The sequence below is a fragment of the Podarcis gaigeae genome, assembly GCF_964106915.1.
Source record: "Podarcis gaigeae genome assembly, chromosome: 8".
Taxonomy (NCBI): domain Eukaryota; kingdom Metazoa; phylum Chordata; class Lepidosauria; order Squamata; family Lacertidae; genus Podarcis; species Podarcis gaigeae.
In genome coordinates, this window is record NC_139684.1 from 55,011,088 (window position 1) to 55,028,715 (window position 17,628).

Below are 17,628 nucleotides of genomic sequence, written 5' to 3' on the forward strand. Positions count from 1 at the left end.
GAACTGCAATGAACCTGTGCACAAATGTCATCTTTTCCAGCAGCACGCACTCATTTGTAGTGTTGGGGTTGTCTCATGAGTTTGTGCCATTGCTCAGGCAAGATGCATCAGAGTCACTGAAGCATTTCCTATCCTCACAGCTCCTTCCTGTAAATTTCTTACCCAATGAAGTTAGCATTGATATTGTTGAATACATGCTCCAGTGAGCTAGCAGGAAATGTCAAATGGCAGAAGGACGAGATTCCAAAGGCTGATACTCTGCAACCTGGTATGGGGTGCTACTGAAAAATGGTCAGCACAGAAAAAACAATGTGTTTGTTTGCTGAATCCCATATTGTACTCACCACATCAGACTTCCACCCTCCAACTTGTAGCATGCTTCTCTCTCTTTGTCCTACCTGTATGTAGGATTTGCAGGCAGGCAGCATCCTTATACAGGACTGGAGAGGGTGGCAAGCCTGAGGCCACCTTGGGAGTTCACAGCAAAGGTGAGATCTGAATGAAGGACATCCTCATTTGAAGCCTGGAGAGCCTGGTCTGACTCTGTATAAGGCAGATTCCTATGTTCCTATAGGAAAGATTTGCCATGATTGCCCAAAAGTAAACCATCCAGCTGAAGGCTGCACTGCAGATAATGTGTAGCCTTCAACTCATGTACCTACTCTGAGCTGGACAGTTTTCTTATCTCTGCTTACTTTTATATTTGACTTGACTTCCTTTTGTTCCTTGTCTGCTCTATTAGTGATATCAGCAAAAATGTTCTCGCTTCAAAATTCCAGTAAAGCAAAACAATTGCTATGTAAGCTGATTTAAAAGGACAAAACTATTTTAGTAACTTCTTGAAATCTTCTTACAACTTTTGTAATCTTCCAGTATATTTGAGGAAGTAACTCTCATGCTCATTGTGTGCCAACTATTGTATAAATGTTTTGCTCTTTGTACAATGTTCAGAGCACCAATGGCACAGATGTTCAAGGTGACTCTCCTGATATGCATTTCAGAAAAATAAAGTGATGCCGCTGGCATATGTTTCAAATGATTATTTTGTGTTCTGATTTCCACAATATTACCAAAGCTTAACACATAGCAAAATGTAAAAGGGAAAAAATTTCAGTTTGCAAGATGGATGGAATGGAGAAAGAGAGAAAGAGAGAAAGAGAGAGAGAGAGAGAGAGAGAGAGAGAGAGAGAGAGAGAGAGAAAGAAAGAGAGAGAGAGAGAGAGAGAGAGAGAGAGAGAGAGAGAGAGAGAGAAAGAAAGAAAAAGGAAGGAAGGAAGGAAGGAAGAATAAAAAGAGGATCTACAGTATGTTCAGAGGATGGGAGTGGTCAGGTAGAAAGAGGGGGAAAGACCTGGTTATTCAGTGATCCACCACTCTCTCTGTCCCCCACAGGGAGGGTGGGTTGGGCAACTCACTTCTGACTGAGAGGAAACCACCACCTGCCAACTACACATGGTAGATTCCTGGAATTGTGGAGTTAGCAGCTGGGGCTCCCATCAGAAAAAAGAAGAGAAGTCTCCGGCAGTTCAAAATGTGGCTGCTATGCTTGGACTACACATCCATTCCACTCCCTAGAACTCAGACCCACTGAGCACTTTCTTACTCCACTTTCCAGGCTGTTATTTGCAGTGGGCAGAGAGAAGCTGAGTGTGATTTCATAGTTGAAACAATTTTGGAGACTGAGAGAAAAGCCTCCCCTGGACATGAAGGGAGACAGTGAACCACTCCCTGCTCTTTCCAGATCTTCCTTTCCATTTCCCCTGCTTTTTATGTTTTTCCCCCCACCACTCACAGAAACATTTAAACAGTGCTTGAAACAATATAACTGTAGCCACTTATGCTTTGTCACAAATGCACATCAAAAAAGAGGATATAAGAATATGTAGAGAGGACTTCAACTCCTGTGTCTAATTTGAGCTCAACAATTTTTCTTATCTCTGTTTACTTGTGTATCCGACTTGACTTCCTTTAGAACTCATCCACTAGGGTGTGTCATTTTAGAGGATGAAACTTAATTTTTGCAAATTTCTTCAGTGAGGGGTCTTAAGAATACTGTATGTTTTGGGGAGTGAGGAATTCAAATCTGCTTTTTTGTGATTGGAAAACATTTACCTTGGTAAGTCTTTTTTTAATTACGAAGCAAATAAATTACTCTCAGAAAACCGAAGAATTTTAATTTTGCCTTCTAAAAGTGTCAGTTAATCTAAAGTATTAGATAGATAGATGATAGATAGATAGATAGATAGATGATAGATAGATAGATAGATAGATAGATAGATAGATAGATAGATAGATAGATAGATAGCTTTTTTCCTGGGGGGATGCAGGGGTACGCATACCCCTAAACATTTTGTGAATCTAAGTTTGGCCTCATCGAGGGGCAGTATTTCAATATGAGTAGGAAAACGAGAGTACCCCTAAACATTTTTAATAGAAAAAGCACCGTTTGTGTGTGTGTAGAATGTTAATATATAATATATAATATATAATATATAATATATAATATATAATATATAATATATAATATATAATATATAATATATAATATATAATATATAATATATAATATATAATATATAATATAACTGCAAGTACTTGGCAATCATTTTTAATTATTTCTATGCAATTTTACACAAATGTTATTTACCAAGCAATAATAAATTATATTGATTTAATAAAAATATCTTTTGAATTCCCCAGTGATGTTACACCTTTTTAGCTCAGACACAGAGCTTTAAAATGCAGATCTGTGCCTAGGAATGTGACACAAAAGGAAATCTGGATGAGCCCTTGATTACTTGTCTGCTTTATTAGTGCTGTCAGGAACAGTCAACTTTTATTGCCTCTTGCTTTTGAAGAGTCATCTCCCTCCCTCTTTCCCCTAATCTTCTCATTGATTTTCCTCAGACTTGTAAGAACATAAGAGCATCTCTGCTGGATCAGGCCAAAGGGAACAAATCTACTCCAGTATCCTGTTCTCACTGTGGCCAAACAAAGATTTGTTGGAGGCCTGCAAGTAGATTGTTGTGTGTCAATCAAACCCGAGGCAACGGTGCACATCTGGTTTGATTTTCAAAAGCATCAGCAAAAATCTGCATGAAACTATTAAGTATGGAAGATAATGCCCCCATCTTCTCCATCATGAGGTTATTTCAGGGAGGTCCCTGAAAAATATCAACCCAGTAACAACAACAACAACAACAAATTATTTATACCCTGCCCGTCTGGCTTGGTTTCCCCAGCCACTCTGGGTGGCTCCCAACAGAATATTAAAAACACAACAAAACAGCAAACATTAAAAACTTCCCTAAGGATGTTGTACAGAGGTTGTACATTGACAATAAAGGTATTATTATTATTATTAAACATGCCTCCTCTGTGTAGTTATCTTGTCCATGAAGCTGAACAAATGGCAAATGTAAAAGGGAACAGATACCAGTTTGCTAAATGGATGGAATGGAGACAGAGAAAGCGAAAGAGAGAGAGAATAAAGAGGAACTATGTTCAGAGGGTGGGAGTGGTGGAGCAGAAAGAGGAAAAAAAGACCTGGTTATTCAGCAATCCAGCAGTCTCTCTTTCCCTACAGGGTGGGTCTGACTGAGAGGAAATCACCACCGGCCAACTACACATGGTGGATTCCTGGCATTGTGGAGTTAGCAGTTGGAGCTCCGGTTGGAAAGATATATTACAAGAAGAGGAGTCTCCAGCAGGGCAAAATGTGGCTTCCATGCTTGCTGTTTTTGCTTTTCCTGCATGTGGGTGAGTTTCCTTTCCAAGAGATGTCTTCTCCTGCTTTCAGAAAACCCGGGTCCTCTAACAGCCTATTGGCACATTATTCAGAATAAGATGCAGTTGACTGAGGTTGTAGAATTCTGGGCTGTGCTTTCTTCATATCGTAATGGGGGGGGGGTAGATGCTACCTCCATGTAAATATATATTCATTTAAATCTCTTTCTGTAGGAGGCTAGCAGCAGAGAACAATGCTGAATATTCCCTCTCAGACCTGCTAACTTTTCCTCTCCCTACAATCTGAAAGGGGACTGGCTAGGTTCAGACCACCTCCCCATTCTCTGCCACCTGGCTTGCAGAGTGGATATTCACATTGCCTTGGTGACTCATGAAAAAATGGTGCTACAATGACTCGTGTGTTGTTGGCAATGCCAGGTACAAAACTTCTTCGATAGCTAGCTTGGAGTCAGAGTGGTGTAGGGATTAAAATGTCAGGCTAGAACCTGTTTTTAGTGAAGGGAGCTGGGGGAGGGGTAGGGGTTAATAAATATTTTACATAAATAGATAATAGAATAAGAAAATAGGGGGGGGGAACAGTCATATGCATAGTAATGACAGATTTTTTGGAAATAATAATAATAATAATAATAATAATAATAATAATAATAATAAAATTATTATTATTATTATTATTATTATTATTATTATTATTATTATTAATACTCCACCCATCTGGCTGGGCTTCCCCAGCCACTCTGGGCAGCTTCCAAAAAAATATTAAAATACCGTAATACATCAAACATTAAAAGCTTCCCTAAACAGGGCTGCCTTCAGATGTCTTCTAAAAGTCTGGTAGTTGTTGTTCTCTTTGACATCTGGTGGGAGGGTGTTCCACAGGGAGGGTGCCACTACCGAGAAGGCCCTCTGCCTGGTTCCCTGTAACTTGGCTTCTCGCAGTGAGGGAACCACCAGAAGGCCCTCGGAGCTGGACCTCAGTGTCTGGGCAGAACGATGGGGGTGGAGAATCTCCTTCAGATATACTGGACCGAGGCCAGTATATCTGGCTCCACACACTGTTCATCCATAGAGCTGAATGCTCAGCAAATGACTGGATGGGAATCATTTCCATTGTACTGCAAACCAGACAGTGATTGGCCAAGGGCATTCTGCCCACCCCATTCTTCTTAATTTTGCCCATTCTTCTTAATCAGGTACAACTTTGTACCTAATCCCCTGTCCTGTTTTATGTTGAAAGTTGATCAGCCTGCCCTTTGTCTATTCTTTTTCACCCCTGTCATGTGTGCCTGTAACAAGCTCTTTGTAACAAGCCAGATCCAATAAACCAAACTCTCCCCTCTGTGGTATCTCCCCAGTGGGGGGAAAAACCCACACAAAAAATGTACCTAATCTTGAAGTGGTGTCCAGGATCCTGTGAAAGTTGTAAGTCGTTTTGACCTTTCAGGACCAGTAGCCACAGTTCTCCTCATGTTAACCAATTCATCATGTGGCCGGTTCCTCAGGAAGTTCAGCAAGGTCATGTTTGTTTCACAAGAGCAAATGCTGAAAAATCTCAACAAATTTCAAAGAAGTCATTAGGAGGGACTTGAGAGGGAGTTGGAAAAGTCAGGTCTCTTCAGGGTGGTGGGAGGTTATTTAAAACTAGAATTATAGAAGCTGAGCTTAAATGTATCTAGTGTCCAAGAACATGCCAGTGTGGCTAATGAGCCTAGCCAAGGCGACTATAAAAGGCAAGAAAACTCCCCTTAAAAATACAAATCTTGCTCAAATGAAGAGGGAAGGAATAATCACAGATTCCATTAGTGACACCTAATGTGGAAAGTAGGGAACTCTCATTTCTCTCCAACCTTATCTTGCCACTTTCCATTACTTTAAGGACGTTCCCCTCAGCAGCCCATTTCCAGTATTCATAGGCTCATAGAGTTAGAAGGTGTATTTCAGGGACTGCCCTATTCCTGTGATGGTATTTTGTTTTAACTGTTTGCAATTTTGAATTTTAAATTTAGCTCAACCATGTGCTGTTGCAAGAAGATCAAAGCAGAGGGGAACATGTCTCAGGAGAGAGACAGACTTGTGTTTCTTGCAAATATGCAGAATGCATACATACTCATTGCAGTTGCATGCATGCAATTTTCAGGATGCAATTGCATTGGGAAGTTTGTGGCTCAGTGACAGATATTGTGCTTTTAGGTTAATCTTTCATATTGTTACACCGTTTTTCTCCTTGCCATTTTAGGGTCTATTATGAATGCTACTCCACATTCTTTAGTGATTCAAACACCTGCCACTGTGACTGCGAAGGAAGGATCAACACTGAATATGCAGTGCAGGTTCAATGGAAGCAGCACCAAATGGTCTATTAAATGGTATAAAGTTGAAGGCAATGAACAGATGGAATTGCTTAACTCAAGCCTAATTCACATATTTACACATCTAAAAGACAAATTAAGTAATTTCACTTTGAAATCTGTGGATTTGAAGGATAATGGAACTTATCTGTGTAACGTTGTCATCGATGAGAATTTTCAACCTCTCAATAATGGGACAAAGGTGACCATCATTGGTAAATACTTGAATTCTTTCCAAAATCTGTTTTAACAGGGTAGCTTCAGTCCTTTAACACTTGTATAGTTTGTGGATTGGAGAATGTTTGTGGGGATTTGATGCTGCTCAACACTTTTCAGAAAACCCACATTAGCTTTCCAAAATAAGACAATAGTTTAGATAAAAATCAGTGCCTCTCTAGTCTAATGGGAGCACCATGGATGTTCCAGTAACTGATCTATGGGGTCCATTTTTCTTCTGAAATGTGCAAAATGAAAGCGTCCTTCACACATTACATTTGAGGGGTCGCCATGTGAGTAAAAAGTCTTCTGACACAAAGTGTGGGGTAAGGTCAGAGCCACAGCCTTGCCACACTTTCACTCATCTGATACCCATTCTCTTCAATTCATTTTATTTTTCTTCGAGCTCGTATGCCTGTGCTTTATCCTGTTTTTGCTGTTCTTACTGCTTTGATCATTTTGTGCTGCACTGTGGTCCATAAACTTGTTTACTGTGATTATTTAAAATGAGAAAAGCAGTCAAAAGTTGCCAGTTTTCAGCAGAGCTGATGCAGAGGCCTCTTTTCTCCCATTGCCTCTCTTATGTTGCAGAGCACACAAACACATAGGCACCTAAATCTATATTAGCAACAAACAGAGAAAGATCCATTAAAACCATGCATGGTTGGTACTTAACACCTATCTGACTAGCTTTTATAAACCAGTTCTCCCATATGCTGGAGAGGGTGTCCCGCTATAAGGACATACTGACACACGTGGTGGGCATGTCAAAAAATTGAAAAGTTCTGGGGAAATGTTTTTACAGAGATATCTTTGATCACAGGTCAGATGGTACCCATGACCCCAGGACAGGCTCTGCTTAACCTGTCAGGTTACACCATGAATTTGGAACAAAGAACTCATAACTCATCTGTTAACCACAGCAAGAACGGCCATTGCCAGGGCATGGAAATCATTGCAATTATTGACCATGGACCAGTGGTATAGCGCAATCTGGCAGGTAGCATTATTGGAAAAACTGACATGGAAATTGAAGACAGCAAGAGGTTATTTCAAGTGGAAATACTAGAAAGTAACACCAAACTTCTCTCCAAAATGTATAAACAATTACTGGACTGGGACACTAAAGATGAAGAAGTGAAAGGAGTGATGGTTAAATGGGATAGAGATCTTGGTCATAATTTAGAATATGACAGATGGTTAACACTCTGGAAGAAGGGTATGAAGTTTACAGCATGTGCTGCTCTCCGAGAGAATCTAGAAAAGATAATGTACCGTTGGTACCTCACCCCGGCAAGGCTGGGGAAGATGTACAAAACCGGAGACAACACCTGCTGGAGGTGTAAAAGCAAGGTAGGAAACTTCTTTCACATCTGGTGGACCTGTGATGTGGTGAAAAATTTTGGGGGCCAAATTTATGAGGAATTGAAGAAAATACTGAAATATAATTTCCCCAAAATACCTGAGGCGTTCCTCTTAGGCATGATCGGTGAGGAGATTAGGAGTGAAGACCAAATCTTCTTCCAGTATGCCACCGTGGCGGCGAGGATCTTAATTGCGCAACACTGGAAATCCCCTGACATACCCTCGATCAGAGATTGGCAAGTGAGATTGTTTCAATACATAGAGCTAGCGAGACTGACACAAAGAATTAGGCATCATAATAACGCAAAATTAAAAAATGAGTGGAACAAATTTATATGCTATATCAAAGTTAACCTGGGAATTAGTAATATAACAGCAGACGGTACTTAACTCCTACGATGTATAAAATTAGTATAATGATATCTGCAGAAAGATTATAAGATTACTTAATCCTAAACCGAGCTGGACGGAGGTCCATTGTTCACAAATTTGTTATCTTCTTCTCTTGTTTTGCGCTCTTCTTTGCTTTTTGTTTCTTTCTTTTTTACCTTTGTATGTTGTATGTTGTATGTTTGTATGTATGTATGTTGGTAGGTTGTTGTTTTTTCCGGTTTCTTCTTTTTTTGTCCGTTCAAAGTGTGTATATATTTTAAATTGCTCAATAAAGATATTTGTTAAAAAAAAAAAAGAAGACAGCAAGAGGTTAGAGGAACTATGATAACTTTTATGCAATCTGAGGCAACTTTATGGATCATACAAACAATGATACATATAGCAGAACGGTGCCTATGGTCTACAGCACAGTTTGGCATTCATGAAGCACATATTTTATTTTCCCCTCCTGTCTTTGTATATAAACTCTGCAGACTAGGACTGCTGCTGATACTATATATCTTTTTAATTGTGGGCAATAGTCCAAGCAATGGAGGTTATTATGTATAATGCTGTGTTTGTTAAGATTGTGATGATTTTAACATACCGTATATACTTAGCCAAGTTCTTTGGAGTATTCAGAGATGATTCTCTGACTGTACATAGTTGTTTTATCTTAATTAAAAAGATAATTAATTAAACACACACACACACAAACACACACACACACACACACACACACAGAGAGAGAGAGAGAGAGAGAGAGATCCATCTCTTCCTCAAAGCAGTCCAGTCCTAGGACTGTCCAAGGTGCTTTTTCTGAATGCGTCAATCCCTCTTCTTCCACTCTAGCTACCTTCTCAGTGTCCAATGCTTTCAGTAGGGGTGCAGATTATGACATCTCTTTCCTGCAGAAATTACTGACTTTGAGGTGAACCAGACTTCTGGATCCATCCATGAAGTGGAAGGGGCGGATGTCACCATCGAGTGTCGCTTCAGGACAGTCGGCAGGAACAGCAGCATGTATGTCAGTTGGGACAAAGATGGGCTTGCGGTTGAGCAGGCTAACAAGACAGGCTCATATAGGATCACTCAGAACCTGAGAGCAGGATTTGCTTCTCTCACCCTCACAAATGCTACTGCGAGGGATTCAGGGTTGTACACCTGTAACGTTGGGAGAGAACCAAGAAATCAATCAAAATCATCAGGAATTGCATCTCATGTTGTCATCACGAGTAAGTGCTGGGAACTTTCTTTCTGGTTATTAAGCAATGAGCAGAGAAGGTTATAGGAATGCACCCCAGAGGATAGTAACTCTCCACTTGAAGCTTCTCAGAGGTCCTTGGAGGTCCCTCCAAGACTCAAGTCTGTATTTCTGCTCCATAATGCAGAAGTAGGAAACCTTTTACAGCCTGAGGTGTCAGAAGCTGACACAATTTTTCAGTCATTCAATCCCTTTCACATGGTCTCCTGGGATAAAATTAAAATCACAGGGTAAATGTCCAGATTTAAGGGGGAAGCATATAGGTCACAGCCACACTATACATTTAAAGCACATGACTTCCCCCAAAGAATAATGGAAATTGTAGTTTACCCCTTGCACAACTACAATTCCCAGCACCCTTAACAAACTACACTTCCCAAGGTTCTGGGGGCGATGGCGGACCCCCATGTGCTTTAAATGCAGCATGTGGACCATAGAGTGTTTGCTTTTAGCTCCACCTTATGTTTGGCAGGCTGACACTTCTCAGTCATCAGGCACAGGCTGGATCTTCCTTGGCCCACCACAGGCCATCAAATCCTCTGCCCTGTGCTAAAGGCAGGAGGATCTGTCAATTTCAGTTTCTTTTGGTGTCTCATTTTTTCAGTCTTAAGTTCAGTTCACCACATCTCCACACCAGTTTACTTTTTTTTTAAGTCCTCACGAAAATTGTCAGTACAGTATGTTAGTGCCAATTTATCCTAATGAGTTTTTGTATGCTGTTTTCACACATATATGCATCTTTGTACACACTTCCCCCTTAATGTTCACATTTTTGTAGACACTATATGGCTAGACCACTGCTTTGCCAAATTTGGGGACGTGTGAATTTCAACAGGTAGCTGCATTTGGATTTGTATATATTTGGGGGAAGTGCAAATGTGGTTTGCATTCATTTGTGACGAAACAGATCTGAATCTCTCTCTGTCTGCCTCATGTAGCTTCAGACTTCAGCAATAGCACTCCAACAGGTCCATTCTCCATTTGTCTACCTGCTGACCTCCATTATGTTTTGGACTACAACTCTCGGGAACCCCAGCCTGCGCAACTGTACTCCCATCAGCTCCAACGCTATGCAGCCGTGCTAGCTGGGGATGATGGAAATTGTAGTCCTAAACAACTGGAGGGCTGTTCCCTGGCCCACACTGAAGGCTGCATTCACAGCCACTGATAAAGCCATTTAGCACCCTCAGTGCTCAGCCTAACAAAGATCCAGAGAAAAGCCAAAAACGCAAACTTCAAAGAAGTCAATCGTTCCATGCGCAAGTTCCATGGCTGCGTATTTAACTCAAAGTCACAAAATCTGGCATTATTTGTCCAGTCTCACAGATGCAGACTTTATCTCCTCTGGCAATTTGAAGGTTGCACACTGAAGTTGTCAAATGCTTTTTCTGCTCTTTCCACAGCGGCTAATCTGTCAGTTATCCAGTCACCTGCTTTCATCCAAGGAATGGAAGGGCAAACACTCATTATAAACTGTAGCGTTGCAGTTGCCAAGAATGTGCGACTCCTCCCGTACAGTGTCACCTGGTATAAAAATGGCACTGATGGACATGAGGAGGAGGTGACAGGTGCAGGCAGGACTCTGAGCGCAACCACAGGCCTGGCTTCTCTCATTCTGCCCAGTGTCCAAAGGAATGACTCTGGAATGTACCGATGTGCTGTCGGTAGTAATGGCCGAGGAAATGGGACCATGGTGACAATCTCTGGTAAACAGAATCATTTTTCCCCCCTGATTTCCTTTCTACAGGGAATGAGATGCAAAGGTGTTTGGAACTGATAGGTGTGAAATGTACAGGGGTATAAAAGAAAATGAAAAGAAAATTTTCTAGTTGTAGAAAGATAGAAATTCTGGGTCACTTTTGACCCAAACGAGATGTTAAGAGCTTCCAATTGCTCCATCCTCTGCCCTCCCCCTTCTTGCTCAAAGCCCCCAATGTTTTGGGGGTGGGGCGAATATTTCTCAGCAGGTTGTAAGTTCTGTTTTCAGTTTGATACATAACAAATAAATAGCTGTTCCTGGGGACACAGCTCTGTTATCGCTGATGAGTTGATGGATGTTTTGAAAGACCGAGGGACAGTGAATGTGTCTCCACTGCTCCCACTTCCACTTTCTAGGTATAAAACCTCCATCATTTCCCACAAGTCTCAAAGTGGCTAGCAAAGCCATAAAATACAAAACAACTTAATGACCAGTTATCAAAACAATTTGATGATCCAGTACCCACTGGTCCTATATCCATGCTAATTTTCTTGAAATTGGAACCTGGGCATGAGCAAAAGTTTGGGGGGTCAGCCATACCCTCAAATGAAGCCCTGTGGAGCAGCAGAATCTTGCCTGCTTGCTTCATTCCACAGACCACCAAGGGTGTCTTTCTTTTCCTATTCCTTTTAAACCAGAACGTGACAAGCAGCCAGAAACTGACAGTGGAAGTCCTGGAGCTGGAATTGGACCTGGAATTGGAGCTGGAGCCGGAGCTGGAGCCGGAGCTGCAGCAGGAATCCTCCTCCTCTTGTTGCTGCTCAGTGTCTTCGCATGGAGATACAAGAAGAGGGCTAAAGGTAAGGCTCTCTCCCCTGACAGATCTAAGCCAAGCACCTTGGAGAGGTCATATGGGAGGCAAACAGATTAGCTCACACAATGTGCATTTGCAAATGCTTCCCTGCGCATGCCAGGGAGAGGGTGTTGCAAACTGTGATGGGGAAGAACTGCAATTCAGTTCATTTGATTTGATGCAAACTTTCCGAATTCACATTTCGAAACAATCTCTGATTTGAAATACAACCATCCTTCCAAATTCGTGCTTCTCTGAAATGTGCAATGTTGTCACCCAACCACGTAAGGTGCCCCAAAATGCATGTACTAGGGTACATAGAAATGCATATATTAGAGAAAACAATATTTATATGAGGTAAAAATTATTTATATGAGTCTCCCACTTTTAAAGATTTGAAGTACTGTATGTGTGTTTTGTTATTCATTTATATTCCTAGAACATTGCCAACCTGCTCTTCAGCCAAAACTAGCCTCCCAGACCAGCTTACAAAGATAAGAAATCAGACTGCCCCTGCCTTTTGACCTACATTCTAAAAGACGCAACACAAAAAAGGGATAGCTTGGGAGGAGGGAAAAAAATAAATGACCATGTTACAATGTTCCACAGATAGAGTCTTTCATTGTGTGAACTGCCCTGAGATTTTATGATGGACAGTAGCCAAACTTAAGATTCACAAAATGTTTAGGGGTATGCGTACCCCTGCGTCCCCCCAGAAAAAAAGCACTGACTACAGCCATCCCCCAGAAGTCTCAGAAATGCAAATTAGTGCCAATCTCCACCCAGGATGGTTAACGGAATTTCTGTGGAATGTGTCATCAATCACATATGTTCTTGACTCATTCACTCTTGGGATTCTTTAATGCTTAACCACTTTCGAATTTCTCTTCATCATTCCATTCCAGAAAGCACAACAGAGACAGAAGCTGCTTCAACCAAAGAAGCAGGAACGGTAAGAGGGATTATTGTTACATAATGAACACACATATACTGCTCCTATAAATTCCCAGGCTGTGCTAGGCTTTGCTGGGGCCACTCTAGGCTTCTCCCCGCATCTGCTCCGAGGTATCTGGTGCATTGGGATGTCCACTCTGGTCCACCCTGAGTGTCATCTTGTCTGCCCAAATGGCCTTCTGTTCACAGTGGGGAGCACTAGGCATCACTTTCTTGTGCAGGGCAGCCTAACATCCCTAAAAGGGATCATGTTGCTATCCACTCTAGAGTTTGGTTGGAATAGAACTGGTTCATCCCACGCCCAGACAAGTCTGTTTCACCCCTGCTCATCTTTATTTACTCCTGCATTTCCCTACCATCCTATCACTTCCCAGCTGGGAGATAGCTAAACTCTAGAACTCTGGATGGTTTAAATAGGTAGAAGATATAATAATTGCAATTTAGGTGCTCACATGGGTGGGTTGCTTTGTTTAAAATGCAGCCCCATCCGTAGAAGAAGAAAAATGAAGCATAGGAATTAGGCTGTGAAACCTTCTTTTATTGAAATTCAGCTGCAAAATAAGCTGGCACCCCTTTCTTACCCCACTTAGCAAAGAATCAGAAAACAGACTGAGAAGTAAGTTTAAAATATGATTTACTCACTCATAAAATAAATGCAGGCAAAATACTGAATTTACAGTAAAAGCAGCCTCATGTATGTGCCTCAACAGGAGTAATTGGATATCCATCTGCTTCCATTGCTGGTCAAAGAGAAAAGGAGGGAAAGAAAGGAACAGGAAATACTCTATGCTCCTTCCTACTCAAGAGAGGCAGGGAAATGACATCACACTGAGCCCTCTCTACCAATTACGTTTTTATGGCCTGGGTCTGCCTATCAGCAGTACAGCTCTGTGGTCTTAACCCCTTCACATGCTAACTAGCAAGAATATGCATTGTTAGATTTGGCTACTAATTTCCCACAAAGATGGCTATCAATGACTACTAGCCATGATAACTGCTCTGCCTACCAGGACTGCCAACTTGGACCCGCAACTGTGGGTGCCCGGGGCCATGGGTGACATGCAGCATGACTGGGCCCAGCACTGAAATTTGTGGGTGCCCGTCCCTTCATGGGGAATTTTGTGGGTGCTCAGGCACCCAGGGCCCCAGGGAGTTGGCACTTATGCTGCCTACAGAGCTGGAGGTAATAACGTCTGAGTACCAGCTGCTGGAAACGGCAGGAGGGGAAACTGCTCAAATCCTGCTTTCAGTTTTCCCACAGGCATCTGGCTGGCTACTGGGTCTCCTTCTTCCACCAGAGAGCTCATCAGCCCATTCATGCTATCCTCAACCTCACCAATTCTATTCTCCCTCCTTTCATTTTTCTCTCTCAATTAGGATTCAGTGTTCTGTAGCTACTGAATATTTTTAGTCAGTGGTTTTTGTGTGTGTGACATTACTCACTGTTATGGAGTACCGTCACTTTTTTTTCCTGCCCAGGGCAGCCATTTTAAGTTGTTACCCATGGCACTTTAATCAAGATAAGAGTACTGGCAACTCATTTTAAAAAACCCCCAAAACCCACTGTGGTTAGTCACCACTGGACTGTGATTTGTGTTGTCTTTTAAATCTATATCTATATATCTAATTTATATCTATATCTATATCTATCTATAGCTATAGCTATATCTGCATCTCCCTTAGGGTGTTGATACATTACCCCGAAATGTATTTCTGAAAACCTTGGGTTTCCCCCAAACATGCTGATTGATACCTTTCCCCTCCCCTCTTGTTTCTTAGGGCCTGGTTTTGATTCTAGTTCTGTTTGCACTTATCACACAAATTCACTATTAGAGGGGGAGTAATGCGGATGGCGCTGTGGGTTAAACCACAGAGCCTAGGACTTGCTGATCAGAAGGTCGGCGGTTTGAATCCCCGTGACAGGGTGAGCTCCCATTGTCCAGTCTCTGCTCCTGCCAACCTAGCAGTTTGAAAGCACGTCAAAGTGCAAGTAGATAAATAGGTACCGCTCCAGCGGGAAGGTAAATGGCGTTTCCGTGCGCTGCTCTGGTTCGCCAGAAGCGGCTTAGTCATGCTGGCCATATGACCCGGAAGCTGTACGCCGGCTCCCTCGGCCAATAAAGCGAGATGAGCGCCGCAACCCCAGAGTTGGCCACGACTGGACCTAATGGTCAGGGGTCCCTTTACCTTTTTAAAATGGTGATATACCTGTTGTGGTGTTGCCTCCCCAGGATGGTGAAATTTTCTCTTTCTATTTCTTTGAGGAAGGGTTGGATCACGTCTCTTGCAGCCTTTGCCAACCAGGTACCTTCCAGATGTTGCAGTCCAACAACATCCAGAGGGCACCAGCTTGTCAAAAGTTTACTTACTATATCCATTTCCCCTTTCGCCTGCTCCAAAGCTCCCGATGTATATATTTATTTCTGCAGTTTCTTTTGCCACCTGCAAACAATATGCTTTCAGGACCACCACAGACAGAATGAAACAAACTTTCTGTTCCCCGTCCTCTCTTTTTCTCTTAACAGCATCTTCCTTTAACCAGCCGGCAGAAAGAGTTGACCTATGCCAGCCTTCGTTTCAACAAAAAGGAAGTGGAACCAGATGCTGAGGTGATCTATGCGGAAGTGCGAACAAAACCGAAACAGCGAGCTGGCAACAGCCAGATCTAGCCTCCAAACCAGCCACTTGCACTAGAGGAAATGAAACAGGATGGGAGCGAGGCATGAGCTGCCTTTCAAAAGCCCTTGGACCCCCATTCTCTATGACACTGTTCCTGGTCCCTTCAGAAAAAACGGAGCTGTTGCCTTGAAGACCCACATTCTGGAAGATTTGCTGACGCCATCATCCCCCTTTCTTCCTCATCTTTTGCTGGGCAACCTGAATCTATGGTCATGATGTCTGCCTCTTGGGATGCTGCTGAAGCCATCATTGGCCCTCACCATCTCAGCCATCTCCCTCCTTCCAAAGGAGTAGGTGTAGGAAGCGTGTGGTGGCTGCTGCTGCAAAGAGGGTGGGTGACTAGGGCGAGGTCCCTTGGCTGGGTGTCCTCCAGAGCCAACATTTGGAATGCATGCACTTGCTTCCAAGAGCTGCTGGCTTTCCTTCATTCCCACCTGCGGCTGTTGAGAAGCCACTTCCCCACATGGCTGCAGTGTGGATTTGTGAATACATTTACCATGTGGGAGGGGGCCAATTGACCATGCCTCTGATCTGGTTGCAGAGAAGTGGCTGCAATGCTGTTATGAATGTGTGCGACATGAGACTTTGTCAAGCAACTGGAGATCTTGGCTGAAATTCTCCGTATATAATCTTTCCCCTCTTGCTCTCAAGAGCTTCCATCCCCAAGGCCAGGGAGCAATCAGCTAGAAGAGGCTTGGATTTGTGGGTCATGTCAAATGAGGAGCAACGATTCCTTGTATTGCCCAGGGTTGGACTCGATGGCCCTTGGGGTGCCTCCTAATTCAACACTTGTATGATTCTACCAGCTCTCTGCTTCTCATTTGCCAGAGCCATGCACTGAAGTACACATTCAGACAATGGACAACTTTGTGGTACAGCCAGTGGCAGCTGACACTTATTGGATCTAGTAGGGCTACAAAGTCATGGGGTATTGCCACCTAGAGGTCATGGGCATAGCCAAGTTCTGGTGTGCTCCCCATCTCCCTCCCTTGCAAAGATATTATGGACACTTAAGCATTGCTGTTTTACAGATCGTTAGCACCTAACTAAACTGAAACATGCTTTCCTTTGGTTCAGATGGGGCACAATTGCTTCTCTGCTGGGATACAAGTTGTGTGGCCTCCACTTGTCCAGTTCTCTCCCTGTCCTCCTCATTTGCAAAGAAAGTGTTTAAATGCTGCAGTTTTATTAATGCCGAGCACTTAAATGTCTTACCTTGGTTCAGAAGAAGCCCTTCCGCTGTCATAATATATTGTGCAGATTCATGCCACATTAACCAGAATTCATAGGACTGTAAACACTGAAGACTGCAGCTGGGGAAAACCACGTTTCATTGCTTCCTCATGTTAGAAAACCAACAGCGACCCTTCCTCACACATAGTGTGTCAAGGCCAGGGTATGCTTCAGCCTCATCCAGTCTTTTAATGTACATACAGTGGTACCTCGGGTTAAGTACTTAGGTCATTCCAGAGGTCCGTTCTTAACCTGAAACTGTTCTTAACCTGAAGCACCACTTTCGCTAATGGGGCCTCCTTCTGCTGCTGCTGCCACAGCCGCTGAACAATTTCTGTTCTCATCCTGAAGCAAAGTTCTTAACCCGGGGTACTATTTCTGGGTTAACGGAGTGCGTAACCAGAAGCGTATGTAACCTGAGGTACCACTGTACAGTATTTTCCAGAGGGGAGCATTCAAATATTTCACAACACCCTGCCTGCCCCCCCTCCCCCAGACCATTGTGCCTTCAGGGCAGAGTTTTGAGGCAGACATCCAGGGCCTGCAGAGCAGAATGAGAAGCAGGGTCTTCAAATGTAGCAAGGCTGGCTCAACACATTTGAAGTAGCACCCTATTAAGATCCCCCCCAAAAAAGAAAAAAAAAACCCCAGCAGGTCCATAGTCTGAAATTACACCCAATTGCACCACCCAGTCCAGGAGATACCGGTACTTTTTGCCTTCTTTTGGAATCCCCCCATATAGCCCATGACCCCCATGACCCCCACCTATCCAGGTTCATTTGGAGTAGCTGAGATTGTGTGCACAGATGCTTCACGCATCAACTTCTTGGCAGGAAACGAGGGGGGGGGGTGAGACAGGGAAAGTGGAGGAAGCCCTCTTGCACAGCTGAGTGCTCTC

At 42.9% G+C, this 17,628-nt stretch overlaps 1 protein-coding gene across 1 annotated transcript; it reads left to right on the forward strand.

The window, feature by feature from the left end:
* The first annotated feature begins 2,093 nt into the window (after positions 1-2,093).
* On the forward strand, positions 2,094-16,693 carry LOC310850112 (cell adhesion molecule-related/down-regulated by oncogenes-like). The gene is made up of 8 exons (XM_083751232.1): positions 2,094-2,116; positions 3,587-3,759; positions 5,984-6,310; positions 8,963-9,283; positions 10,716-11,018; positions 11,668-11,871; positions 12,770-12,816; positions 15,344-16,693. The coding sequence occupies exons 2-8, from the start codon at positions 3,717-3,719 to the stop codon at positions 15,485-15,487; spliced, it is 1,389 nt and encodes a 462-aa protein (XP_083607358.1). The 5' UTR covers positions 2,094-2,116; positions 3,587-3,716; the 3' UTR covers positions 15,488-16,693.
* The last annotated feature ends 935 nt before the right edge of the window (positions 16,694-17,628 follow it).